Source organism: Schistocerca serialis, chromosome 5, assembly GCF_023864345.2.
Source record: "Schistocerca serialis cubense isolate TAMUIC-IGC-003099 chromosome 5, iqSchSeri2.2, whole genome shotgun sequence".
Lineage (NCBI taxonomy): Eukaryota > Metazoa > Arthropoda > Insecta > Orthoptera > Acrididae > Schistocerca > Schistocerca serialis.
Genome location: NC_064642.1, coordinates 716,186,702 through 716,200,294, shown reverse-complemented (window position 1 = coordinate 716,200,294; position 13,593 = coordinate 716,186,702). Strand labels below are relative to the sequence as shown.

The 13,593-nt window shown below is 42.7% G+C and overlaps 1 protein-coding gene across 1 annotated transcript in view; it reads right to left on the bottom strand.

Annotated features, from left to right (window-relative positions):
* LOC126482318 (integrator complex subunit 7) overlaps positions 1-10,328 on the bottom strand; it is a 157,635-nt gene extending 147,307 nt beyond the window's left edge. The window contains 1 exon segment of the mRNA XM_050106360.1: positions 10,165-10,328. Within this exon segment, the coding sequence (XP_049962317.1) occupies positions 10,165-10,255 (91 nt within the window). The 5' untranslated portion in view covers positions 10,256-10,328.
* Positions 10,329-13,593: the final 3,265 nt, after the last annotated feature.

The following is a 13,593-nucleotide window of genomic DNA, read 5'->3' as shown; positions in this document are numbered from 1 at the left end:
TGTTGACACTGTCAGTCGTAGTCCGAACAGTGTTCTGTGTAGTGTTATGTCGGAGCTAAGTGAATAATAATGTGGGGGAACTGTTAGTGCTCATATGGTGGGTGTGGTATCGATAGTTCCGATGCCACAGCATACATTGGCACTATGAGCGTGGAAGATCTTCGCCGACCACAGCGGCCTCTAGCTGACACTGTGCAGCTAGACGACCGCTGCTCCGTTTTCGCCCAGTTCATGAAGAGCAGATGGCCGAGAACCATTGCTTTAGTGTAGTTTGTTATTGAGACTTTCTTATCTGGACTTTGGCTTCGTACCTACACACACATTAGTACAAAGTTACATATTCATTTATATATGTTCAGACACCAGTAAAATCCTCTTTTACTTTACATCTACATCTACATGACTACTCTGCAATTCACATTTAAGTGCTTGGTAGAGGGTTCATCGAACCACAATCATACTACCTCTCTACCATTCCACTCCCGAACAGCGCGCGGGAAAAACGAACACCTAAACCTTTCTCTTCGAGCTCTGATTTCTCTTATTTTATTTTGATGATCATTCCTACCTATGTAGGTTGGGCTCAACAAAATATTTTCGCATACGGAAGAGAAAGTTGATGACTCAAATTTCGTAAATAGATCTCGCCGCGACGAAAAACGCCTTTGCTTTAATGACTTCCATCCCAACTCGCGTATCATATCTGCCACACTCTCTCCCCTGTTACGTGATAATACAAAATGAGCTGCCCTTTTTTGCAGCCTTTCGATGTCCTCCATCAATCCCACCTGATAAGGATCCCACACTGCGCAGCAATATTCTAACAAAGGACGAACGAGTGTAGTGTAAGCTGTCTCTTTAGTGGACTTGTTGCATCTTCTAAGTGTCCTGCCAGTGAAACGCAACCTTTGGCTCGCCTTCCCCACATTATTATCTATGTGGTCTTTCCAACTGAAGTTGTTCGTAATTTTAACACCCAGGTACTTAGTTGAATTGACAGCCTTGAGAATTGTACTATTTATCGAGTAATTGAATTCCAACGGATTTCTTTTGGAACTCATGCGGACCGCCTCACACTTTTCGTTATTTAGCATCAACTGCCACCTGCCACACCATACAGCAATCTTTTCTAAATCGCTTTGCAACTGATACTGGTCTTCGGATGACCTTACTAGACGGTAAATTACAGCATCATCTGCAAACAACCTAAGAGAACTGCTCAGATTGTCACCCAGGTCATTTGTATAGATCAGGAATAGCAGAGGTCCCAGGATGCTTCCCTGGGGAACACCTGATATCGCTTCAGTTTTACTCGATTTGCCGTCTATTACTACGAACTGCGACGTTCCTGACAGGAAATCACAAATACAGTCGCACAACTGATATGATACCCCATAGACCCGCAGCTTGATTAGAAGTCGCTTGTGAGGAATGGTATCAAAAGCTTTCCAGAAATCTAGAAACACGGAATCAAATTGAGATCCCCTGTCGATAGCGGCCATTACGTCGTGCGAATAAAGGGCTAGCTGCGTTGCACAAGAATGATGTTTTCTGAAACCATGCTGATTACGTATCAATAGATCGTTCCCTTTGAGGTGATTCACAATGTTTGAATACAGTATATGCTCCCAAACCTTACTGCAAATCGATGTCAATGATATAGGTCTGTAGTTCGATGGATTACTCCTACTACCCTTCTTAAACACTGGTGCGACCTGCGCAATTTTCCAATCTGTAGGTACAGATCTATCGGTGAGCAAGCGGTTGTATATGATTGCTAAGTAGGGAGCTATTGTATCAGTGTAATCTGAAAGGAACCTAATCGGTATACAATCTGGACCTGAAGACTTGCCCGTATCAAGCGATTTGAGTTGCTTCGCAACCCCTAAGGTATCTACTTCTAAGAAACTCATGCTAGCAGCTGTTTGTGTTTGAAATTCTGGAATATTCCATACATCTTCCCTTTACTTGCAGTACCAACGTGCTTTACCTAACCTGCTCTTACTCGCTTCCTTCATTCGGCCCCTTTGTCAGATTTCAGAAGCAGACCCACGCGCCGCCTTCCAGGTGGGATACAAAATTACTGGCGACAAGAAGGGACCCAATTCTTTTTTTTTCCTCTCCTCTTATGTGCTTTTTGCTTGGTACTCCTTTAGCTTTGTCAATTTCCCTGTGTGAATCAGTGTATGAGTGCTTCCACATTTTGACATTTTGCTATAAGACTAAGTTTATATCAACAATGGCTTTGTCACAGGAACAGGCTTCGCTGTCCGATCTTGTACGGTTTCAGACTCAGCAAATGACACAGCTGCTTGCTGCTGTAATTGGACTGGTCACACTACAGACTGCAGCTACTATGGTGCCTCCAATGCCTCCGCCTGCACCACCACCTCTGGCGCCGCCATTTCGTGCCTTCAATCCTGATGTTGAACGCTGGCCAGAATACATTGCCTAGCTCGAGGCACACTTTGCAGCATACAACATACCAAGTACAGAGCAGCTTGCCTTTTTCACTGCCAACGTGGGTGTTGTGTTATACCGTGTGCTCGTAAAATTGTTTCCCACCACCCGCACAGAAGCTAAAACTTACGACGAAGTGATTGATGCATTGAACTCCCACTTCCATGACAGTGTAAATGTGGTAGCTGCACGCTACAAATTCTTTCGTCTCTGGCATGGTCCTACTCAGTGAAATAAATCATGGTTGGCTGACATTAATGGGCTAACATCTGATTATGACTTTAATTGCTCCTGAGGATGCTCATATGTGGATATCATGATGTGAGACGCTATTGTGTAGAGTGTGGTGGACCACCGCATCCATGAGCAAATATTACGCTTTAAAAACCCGTCTTTGCAGGTAGTAGTGGACTTGCTAGACAGACAAGATACATTAGATATGACTACTTCTGCATTTGACGTGACCTCAGGTGTGTGTGTACTGTTAACGAGCTACAGCAGGTGCCCTCCCGCCCTGCCGAGGCACTGCGAGCCACACCGTGCCATTTACACGCACGTAAACAAGTTTCAAGCCAGGCACACACTAAGAAACTGAAATCATGTCCAAACTGCTTTCACGCCCAGCCACGGAACAGTTGCCCATCCTGTCAAGCACAGTGTTATTTTTGTAATAAGAAAGGACATGTACAAGGTGTGTGTAGTAAGAGCAACTCTAATTCACAACCTATCTCCTGTTCGTGTGACTCGCGTGGGTGTCACCACAATGGAAACCGTCGTGATCATGATTCACATCATCAGCCTATGGACATTAATGCCATTTATTCGCAGCCTTCTGCTTCCTGTGCTTCTACAGCTCGTCGTGTGAATAAACAGGTTTTGCCAAACACTTCCTCTCACATTCAGCACAATGCAAGGAAACTTTTTGTGACTTTGAACATTTGTGGCCATTCTGTTCGCATGCAGCTGGACACTGGTGAGTCTGTTTCTTTACTGAATAGATCAATGTATGACATGCTTGGTTTGCCCCCACATTCACATTCCACAATGACTGCATTTACAGGACAGGAAATCTCAGTGCTTGGCGTATGTAGTTTGCAAGCCACGTATGGTGCAATGACAAAACTGTCTTTTCATGTGCTCCGCTCTAGTGATGCTACGAACATTTTTGGCATGGACACATTTGAACTTTTTGGCCTCACAATTCAGGACAATGTACTTTGCATCAACGCTAGTGACCATGCAGGCAGTGTTGCCGCACTATGCGATGATTACTTGTGCCACAGACTTTGCGGCACATGTTGTAGTTAAAGACAATGCCATGCCTATTTTCCGGGGCGCACGCCCAGTACCGCACACACTTCGCGACAACACCGTAGCTGCTGAACTTAAGAATTTGCAAGGCAGTAGTGTCATTGAACCTGTTTCTGCTTTGCAATGGGTTTCACCTATACTGTATGTGTAGAAACCAAATGGTCGTCCCCGTATTTGTGCCGACTTTAAGTCTACGGTAAATCCCCAGACAGTGGTCGCTACGTTTCCCTTACCGCGTCCTGAAGACTTTTTCATAAGCTTCGTGCAGGAAAATTCTTTTCCACAATTGACTCTGCGGGACGCATACTTTCAAATTCTGCTCAACAAACAGTTGCAGTGCTATTTTGTGATCAAGACCCACCTCGGAATGTTCAAGTTTCACCGCCTTCCGTTTCGTTGTGCTTCGGCTCCTGCTATTTTGCAGTCTTACTTGCAGCAGTTGTGTGCCACTGTCCCTGGTTGTTCCAATTATCTGGACGATATTGTCATATCAGGTTGCACCCTGATGAACACTTGCAGAATTTGCGTGCCTTATTTACTGTACTTTTGCAGGCAGGAATCAAGTGTAACAGAAATAAGTGTAATTTTTTTCAAACTGAGATTCAGTATTTAGGACATATGATTAACGGACATAACCGTCACATCTCTGTGTGATTAGAGACTTGCCGGCACCCAGGAACTTGAAAGAACTTCAGTCTGTGTTGGGCGAAATTACACATCATGTTCGGTTTATATCAAATGCAGCACAGACTGCAGCGCCTTTGCGTCGCTTTAGGCATAACAACATTCCTTTTGTTTGGTCTTCGGAATTTGATGCTGCTTTCAACAAGCTCAAATATGCTGTGTTGAGTGATTGCTGTTTGATTCCTTTCGATCGCTCCAAACCAGTTGTTTTGGCTGTCGACGCATCTTCTCACGGCATCGGAGTGGTTCTCTCGCACCGCATTAATTCTGACGATCGCCTGATCACTTTTGCATCTAAGTTGCTCAATTCTGCCCAGCAAAACTATTCTCAAATCGAGAAAGAAGCTTTAGCTATTGTATATGAAGTGACAAAGTTTCATAACTTTTTGTACAGTCGCAAGTTCTATTTGGTCACTGACCATAAGCCTTTGACATCATTGTTTCACCCATCCAAGCCAGTTCCAGCCCATACTGCACAAAAGTTGCAACATTGGTCTTCGTTTTTTTCTAACTAGAATTACGAAATTTTGCTTCAGCCTACGGCCCAGAATGGCAATGCTGATGCTTTGTCTCACCTCCCTACCGGTCCTGACAATGAGTTTGATTCTTCAGACTTGTCATGCATGGTTATTGATTCACAGGATAAGGAATTAGCTAATGGTTTTCCAGTGGATTATTGTCGCATTGCTTCCGCGACAGCCACCGATGCTTCTTTGCAGGTCTTTTGCAGTATATTCGTACTCAATGGCCTCCGTTTGCTATGCAGATTCATGATCCCCTTGTTCGAAGTTACTTTGCGCAATGTCACAACATGTATGTACACCATGGTGTTATTTTGTTACGAACTGACAATGATCAGTCTCGTGTGGTTGTACCTCGTTCGTTGCAGTTGGAAATCCTCTGATACTGCACGCTGGTCATTGAGGTATAGTGCAGATGAAGCAATTAGCGCGTCGTCACTGCACTTGGGTTGGTACTGATAAACATCTTGCGCAGAGCATCAATCTGTTCCCCACCAGGGCTCTGTTACGTGGCCGACTCCTACTGTGCCTTGGCAGTGCGTTCATATTGATTTTGTGGGTCCTTTCTGGGACACCCACTGGTTGATAGTTATTGATGGATACAGAAACATCCCTTTTGTTGTGCCTATGTCTTCTACTACATCTGCCAGTACTATTTGGACTTTGATGTCTATTTTTTGCATTGAGGGCCTTCCTGAAGTTATTGTCTCCGACAATGGCCCCCAATTTGTGTCCTCTGAGTTTGAAGTGTTCTGTGCTGCTAACGGCATTCACCATCTGGCCTCAGCCCCATTCCAACCCCAGTCGAATGGCGAGGCTGAATGCTTTGTGTGAATATTTAAGTCGCAGATGAACAAGTTGCATGCCACGCACTCTCGCAAGTGCATGCTATGGACTTTCCTTACTTCCTATCGCTCCCAGTCGCGCGGCACCTGTTCCCCAACAGAATTGCTACAAGGCCGTGCCCATCGGTTGCTCCTGCAGCTATTACACACGCCGCTGTGCACTCCCACTGCTTTGCCTCATTCTGGCTTGGCGCCGCATGCTTTGGTGTTCTACCGTGTTTTCTCTGGCATGCAGCGCTGGGAGCAGGGGCGCATCCTTTGCCAGTTTGGCTGCACCTCGTTTTTAATTTCTGGTTCTTCTGGCACTGTCAAGCAACACCGGAACCAGATCCGTTTGTGCTGTCTTCAGTTCTCTGCCGCAGGTTCCTTTCCAGCACAATTGGATGCCTTACAGCTTCAGCCGCCTCAGCCCATGACTCCCCAATGGCACCTCCGCACTCGCGCCTCCGCGACGGGCGCTCCTGCCGCCGCCGCCGGCCCAGTCTCCTGCACCGGGCAGGCAACTCTCACTGCCGCCAGGGCTCCACCCCTGGTCACCGCCATTGCTGCCACGTTCCTCTGCAGTGCTGGAGCCCATGGATGTTGAGGCTGCAGTCACGCCGCTGCTGCCGTCGCCCATGAGGTATTCAGCCTTACAAATCTTTTACTGCCTATCCAGCAATATAACGTATTTTACACAAACTAGAGTCACATCTGCTTGAAAACTCCTCTTGCTACACAGGAGATGCTCTGAGTGTGTTAGTAATATGATTTGTGTGTGTCTGTTAAGATTCAATCATTACATGGATGTGTGTGGAGGAGGGGGGGGGGGGGGGGGGGCTGGAAAATCTGTGAATGGTCAGCATGTTGCCACATTTCCTGGTGAGATTCACTATAAAGTCAGTAAAACTCACTTGGTCCATTTCACAGTAACAGGTTGGTATTATGGTTTATTGAGCAAAAATAATGGGTCTTTTTAGGTGGGTCATGTTTTGTGGTTGGTTTGCTTTAGCATTTGGAGGGACGATCTTGTGGTAGATGTTCATGTTTGGGTATCATATGGTACTCAGTCATTTGACTTCGTGCAACCATCCTGTGAAGTTATTATTGGAAGAATGTGCTGTGTCACTAGTGAGTTACTAAAAGAGTTACTTTGAGTTATGGTGCTCTATTTGATGAGGGCCCTGGTTCAAGAGATCTAGGATGACCATCGGGAAGATTGTTTTACTTACGTGTTATTTCTGTTATCATGCATCTTCATATTCCTGCATGCGTGTGACGGGAGTGTGTGTGTGTGTGTGTGTGTGTGTGTTTCTGAAGTTTGTTGGATAGGTTTTCTCCTTGTAGGGAAGTGTCTACTGAGTGTGTGAAGTATAGGAGGAACTGGGTGTGGGCCTTGAGTGGTAGTGGAGATCAATTAGTCACAGTTTGTGTGGAGGGTTAGCCAACCTACTTGTATTCGTAGGTGGCTTTGGTTGGAATATAATTTTTTTTTGTTTTATATGGCTTTCAATGCTTTATTTAGGGTTCTTTTAATTTGTGTATGAGGAGGGGGACAGGGGGTGGGACAGTTGGTACTATTGGCTTCATTTGAGCTATGTAGGTTATGTGATATCTTTAATACCAAGATTTTTACTTGTGTTTGGGTTCTAGGTACCGACAGTTTCATTTTTATGTAGGTCAAGTGAAATTTTGCAGTACCGAGTTTCAGACTTGTGAGGGTTTCGTTTGAGCTATATAGCGCAAGTGAAATTCCTGTGCGTTCCATATTTGTAACATTATGCTGTAGGTTGAGTATTTGTGTGTTTGATTTTGTGGATACCGGTAATATTTGTTTTGGGATGACGATGTTTTCGTATTGTATACGAACTTGTCCCCACCCTAAGCCCCCTACTTTCTGCAGTTGTCCCATTAGTTTCATTTTATTGCTGGAGTGAAACATTCTCAAATGGTTTTTATTTTTATTCACGTGAGCATGTAGTAGCATTATGGTTGCATATGCCGTCATAAGTCAAAGCAGATGGGTGGAATCTAACAAGTCCACAATGCCCAAATAACTAATTCTGCCAACATGCCTAAAAGGATTATTTCAAGGTTGTACCATGCTTTCACTTTACATCAAGAAGGGTTATCAGCATGGGAGGCTACATGCAAAATAGACAGACGCCACAGCAAGACATTCACATGGTTGACCACACATGAGACATGAAACAATGAAACTCTACCTCTTACTGGTTGATGACCACTACCAACAAATTATGACTCAACCCGTGTGGTACACAACACATCTCCGCACAATCAATTTGGCCTCTAGCTACCCACTAGAAACAACAGTACAAACTGGAGTATGGTAAGCAAAGATGGTGGGCTAGAGAACATCTGGAATGGAAATAGGATCAGTGGCATCAGGTTCTCTTCACAGATGAGTGAAGGATTTGCCTGACATCTGATGATCATCATAGAAGAAATGGAGGTGCCTGGGAATTAATTCACAGGCAAGGTGTTAACCTGGTTCAGCAGTGAGATAGGTCAGTGTTGTTATGCGTCAGTACCATGTGCGGATGCCTTTCATCGCTATCAAGGACTATATGAAGGCTGTATAGAATGAAGACAGGGTATTCAACATCTGATGCAGCTTTACAGTTACTCTTTCCACACAATAAAATGTGGTCACACCTAACCCACTCCATGAACTGTACACTCCATTAACTGTACAGAATGGCTTGTGGTGTCACTGCCATTAAACTTACTGCACATGCATGAAGCCAACTGAAACTCTCAGGTGTATCACTGAAGCAGCCCTCCCTACACACTGAACAACTTCAGAAGGGTCACCATCCGAGAGTGGTGTCCCCTACAGGTTTCAGCAGTAATCTCTCTCTCTCTCTCTCACACACACACACACACACACACACACACACACACACGCACACACACACACAATGGTTTTACTATTTGTGGAGTCATGAACAGTTTTGACTCCATACTAAGTAATCATCAGACGATCACAACTGATTGAATAAGCAGTTGGCACATTGTAAAGTATTAAAATCCAATGATGATAACTAAGAAGCCAACTGAACGGTTGGCAGTTACTACTATGTAACATACTCAAATCATATGAGAGTTACTTACTATTAAATTAAAGCTGGTCACAATGCTGTTTGGTGACTTGAAGCTGAGAGAAACGAAAAAGATTTTGGCTATTCTTATATTCCCTTGTTCCCCTGAATCTAAGTTCATGTATGTTCACAGATCAGTGTAGATAGGCATAAGTAAGTGATGTAAAACTTTTAATGAACAGTTTATAATTTCAAATATGATTCATAAATGATCCATTATGCTATATCCACTTCTGACTCCAACTTGTTTCTTCAGTGTTGTTATTTCATTGCGTGCATTTTCTGGTGATTTCACTGAATATCTCATACATTTTTCTCTTGCCTTTTCACTTATTTCTGCTTTAGATGAGGATGTTGTCTCGTAAACAGATATTTTTTGTAATCAATCTTTCTGGTTCATTCCATACAATTTTTGTCGTTTTGGTTTCAATCACTTCTGGTGAATTACTAAAGCCTCCCGTTGCATATTGTTTCTGCAAGCCTATAACAGTTTTATATATCTAATATGAATGAATGAATATGGGAGTACTTCTAGAATGTATTTTCGTTAACCAGTATGATCCATTTCTTTAACAATATAAACACATAAAGAACTATGTAATTGCTCTCTATTCTGTGCAACCTGATGAAATCTGATTACCCCATGTAAACTTGTTTTTCTCCTCTTCATACTACTACTATTTTCAACTGTTTCTTACATCAGATACATACGTTACAGCATCTTCTCACATCTACCTCCAAAGAGTTTCGTTTTAACGTAAAATATTAAGTTATGTTCCTGGTATCGTTTCCATTGAAATTTCCCATAGTCTGTAGTACCTGTCTTGTTCCATATAACACAACAGCGGGCAAGTGAGGCCCTCGAAGAACAGAGCGTAAAAGTGAAAATATTTGCTGATTTCAATGTCCAATACATGGGTTAAACACTCAAATTCTCCATCGGCAAAAAGTGAATGTAAAAGAAATAGTAAATGCGGAGAGACCAGGAGCAGCATGTACATTCGGGTAGATTGGTGTCATGAAACACCTACACTATAATTATAATAATTTTGACACTTTCATTTTATTCCAATCTGTGTATATACAGATTTATTTTAAAACAGTTTGACAAAGCAGTATAGCGCATAGCTCCCCATGTGTACTGTTACAATCGCGTCTTTAACAGAAACGGAGCTGGTGTTGCACGTTTACTGGAATAACACTGAATTACTTAAATCTTGCGTAAAAATTAACGAAACTTACCTTTGTCAAGTTCTGTAAGAGCTGTATTTGCATCCTGCTCCGGCTCTCCCAATCCATTTTCGTTAAATGAATTAACCCTAACAGGTATCATAGTACGAATTGCACATACACACACGTAAACAAACGGTTGTAAACACAACAGCAGACACCTCCCGGCAACATTGACACAACTGAGCGTGAAGTGGTTCACGTGACCAAAATCAGTCTTACCAACAACTGAAAGATACAAATAGAACCGAAACAAATTTTAAGCAGAAGGGCCATAGTTGCTGTAGGCGGACCGTGTAAACCGATACGGAATCACCACAATTTGTCCAAAAGAATCTATAGCTCCGAGTAGTAACAAAAAATCCTACTAATTCATTAAACACCATAAATGGAAAATTATGTGAAAAACTATATCTCAATATTCAGCAGAATGAGAAGTCAAAAGTTGTCATAATAATGATTTATCTCTGGCACAAAAAGTAAAAGTGAAAGAAATAGGACATTAATCAGACCAGAATTAGAGAGATCAGTATTGAGAAAAGAAAAACACATTTCTCTTCTGACAGATGAAGATTCTCATATCACAGCCTGTGTTCATGCTCGAAAGAGAAGGACGGCAGATGTAGATGTAACTACAATATTGTAACAACGAATTTATATTTTAACGCCTTGTATTGCATTTCAAAAATTTGAAGCCGGGTTTCCGCGGGCGTGAATTACTTTCTACATCTATACAGATACTCCGCAAGCTACCGAATGGTGCGTGGCGGAGGGTACCTGTATCACAACTAGTCATTTCCCTTCCTGTTCCACTAGGAAATAGAGCGAGGGAAAAACGACTATCTATATCCCTCCGTATGAGCCCTAATTTCTCGTATCTTATCATCATGGTCCTTACGCGCAATGTATGTTGGCGACACCAGAATCATTTGGCACTGAGCTTCAAATGCTGATTCTCTAAATTTTCTCAATAGTGTTTTCCGAAAAGAACGTCGCCTTCCCTCTAGAGACTTTCATGTGAGTATCTCCGTGCTTCCTGTTCGAACCTACAGCTACCAAATCTAGCAGGCCGCCGCTGAATTGCTTCATTTCTTCCGTCATTCCGACCTGGTACGCATCCCAGACATTTGAGCAGCACTCAAGGTTAGGTCGCATCAGCATGATATATGGAGGTGAACTACCGTTTCCTAAAACTCTCCCCATTAACCGAAGTCGACCGTTCGCCTTCCCTACCACAATTCTCATACGCTAGTTCCATTTCATATCGTTTTGCAATCTAGCAACCAGATATTTAAACGACATCACCGTGTCAAGCAGGACACTATTAATAATGTATCTGAACATTACATGTTTGTTCCTCCTTCTCATCCGCATTAAATTACATTTTTCTACATTTAGAGCTAGCTGCCGTTCATCACACCAACGGGAAATTTTGTCTAAGTCGTCTTGTATCTTTTTACAGTCACTCAACTTTGACACCTCACCGTACATCACAGCATGATCAGCAAACAACCGCAGATTTCAGATTGCTACCCACCACATCCGCCAAATCATTCATGTATATAGAGAACAATAGCAGTCCTAGCAATTGGAATGAAAGTAAATGTAATCTAATCTAATCTAAAAACTTCTATGGGGCGCTCCTGTCGACACCCTTGTCTCCGATGAACATTGGCCGTCACACTGATGTGGGTGTGCCAACTGTAAAAAATGTTAGTTCGCCTAAACAGATCATTTGAAAGGATTTAAATATGCCAAATCTCATGTCAAAAAATTGTCAAAGTGTCTGCAGCAAGATCCCCGAGTTACTCTCAGAAATAAACAATAGAAGTGCCAATATTGTTTTAGGTACTGAAAGCTGGTTGAAACCATACATACATAGTAGTGAAATGTTGAACTCGGTTTGGACAATATTTAGGAAGGATAGGACTGATGCTTAGCAGCACCGTCAAAGTTCTCATAACATACCGTCCGTGATATGAAAAGCCAGGGTATAGTTACGAAACGGAGGAACTAACAACGTTAAAATTTATCAATGGCCAAAGCAAACTTCATAACGGATGTTCTTGATCAGTTTTGTGTGGCAAAGTGGTGAGGAGTCAAACAACATTTCAAAACATCGGCATTTGCTACCGAAAATATATACCCACATACAAACACATCTAGCAATATTTTTAAGGGAATAAATAGCGCCTTGAGGATAATTTTATTCTGTTGTCACAACTAAAAAAATGATGATACACTTGTCATATTCCAACAGGCTAGTTGTAGCGAACGACGTTATTTCCCTGTTTCAGACCAAATGATTAAAAAACTCGCAGTTTGCGTGTGTGTTTTCTTGTGAAGTGCCACGCTGTGTATTGTGCACGTTGGTTTTATACCTTACTCGTTTCCTGTCTTTGTTGACAATACGGGGACGCTGGGGGCTGCTGAGATCCTTGACTGGCTGTAGCTCGCTTCCGGTCCGGAAAAACAAAGATCGTCTCTTCCGCCTCCAATAGGTCCCGGCTGGTTGAAGGTCGCCGTCAATGATTCCGGGTCTCTGCGCGTTCGAGGTCGCTGCTGGTTCCGCTTTAGATGTAGCCATACAATGATTTCCTCGCCGCGAAAGACGACAAATTGATAATCCTGGTCCACAATACGCAGCTCCAGATAAGCTAGTGTCTGAACTGTTACTAGGAGGTAAACAGCATTGCTACAGGTCTCAGCAGTCATATACTCTGATCATATTGACGGGAAGAATCCGTAAATTGTATGAATCAGTCTGTTGTTATGTTAAGAGTTTGCTGCAACTTTAGACTCGACACAGACTGTACTGACAGGAAGTATATCCACTGATTGGTCAGATCTGTAGAATTTATTAGGATCCTACTACAAAACCTATCATTTTGGGAAACCCAGTAGCTGTCCTACTGCACCCTTCTGCTCTCTAGTTAAAGCCAATCTTTGCTCTCGTCGTCTTTATTTCAGATTTAATTGTATTGATGTTTGTACATAGCTCAATCCTTTTTCCAGACCACTTTAAAACTTCATTTAAATCGTCAATATCGTATGCACTAGGTTCTATTTCTTAATTTCTTTTCCACCATTAATTTCCAAATGAAGTTTATTGTTAGCCTCTTTGGTATATGGAATACTGTTGGATGTTTCAAGCCCTGTCAGTGCAAAACTCCACTCTCTCTTGCTTAAATCAATCAATGGGAAGTAATTCGCTCTTAATACTGATTTTCGTTGTTTTAAAGTCAGCATAGATGACATTGCATATGAACCTCAATTGACAGGTGTCTGCTTAATGCACCTCTTTTTACATATGCATCTTCGTTAACGTTAGGAGGCATGTGATGTTCTGATGCCCACATACGTAAGTATTAAAATCTTGCTAGCAATGTAAATTGTAGAACACATGTCTTCTGTAAGTGAAGTATCTTCTGGTGTCTGCAG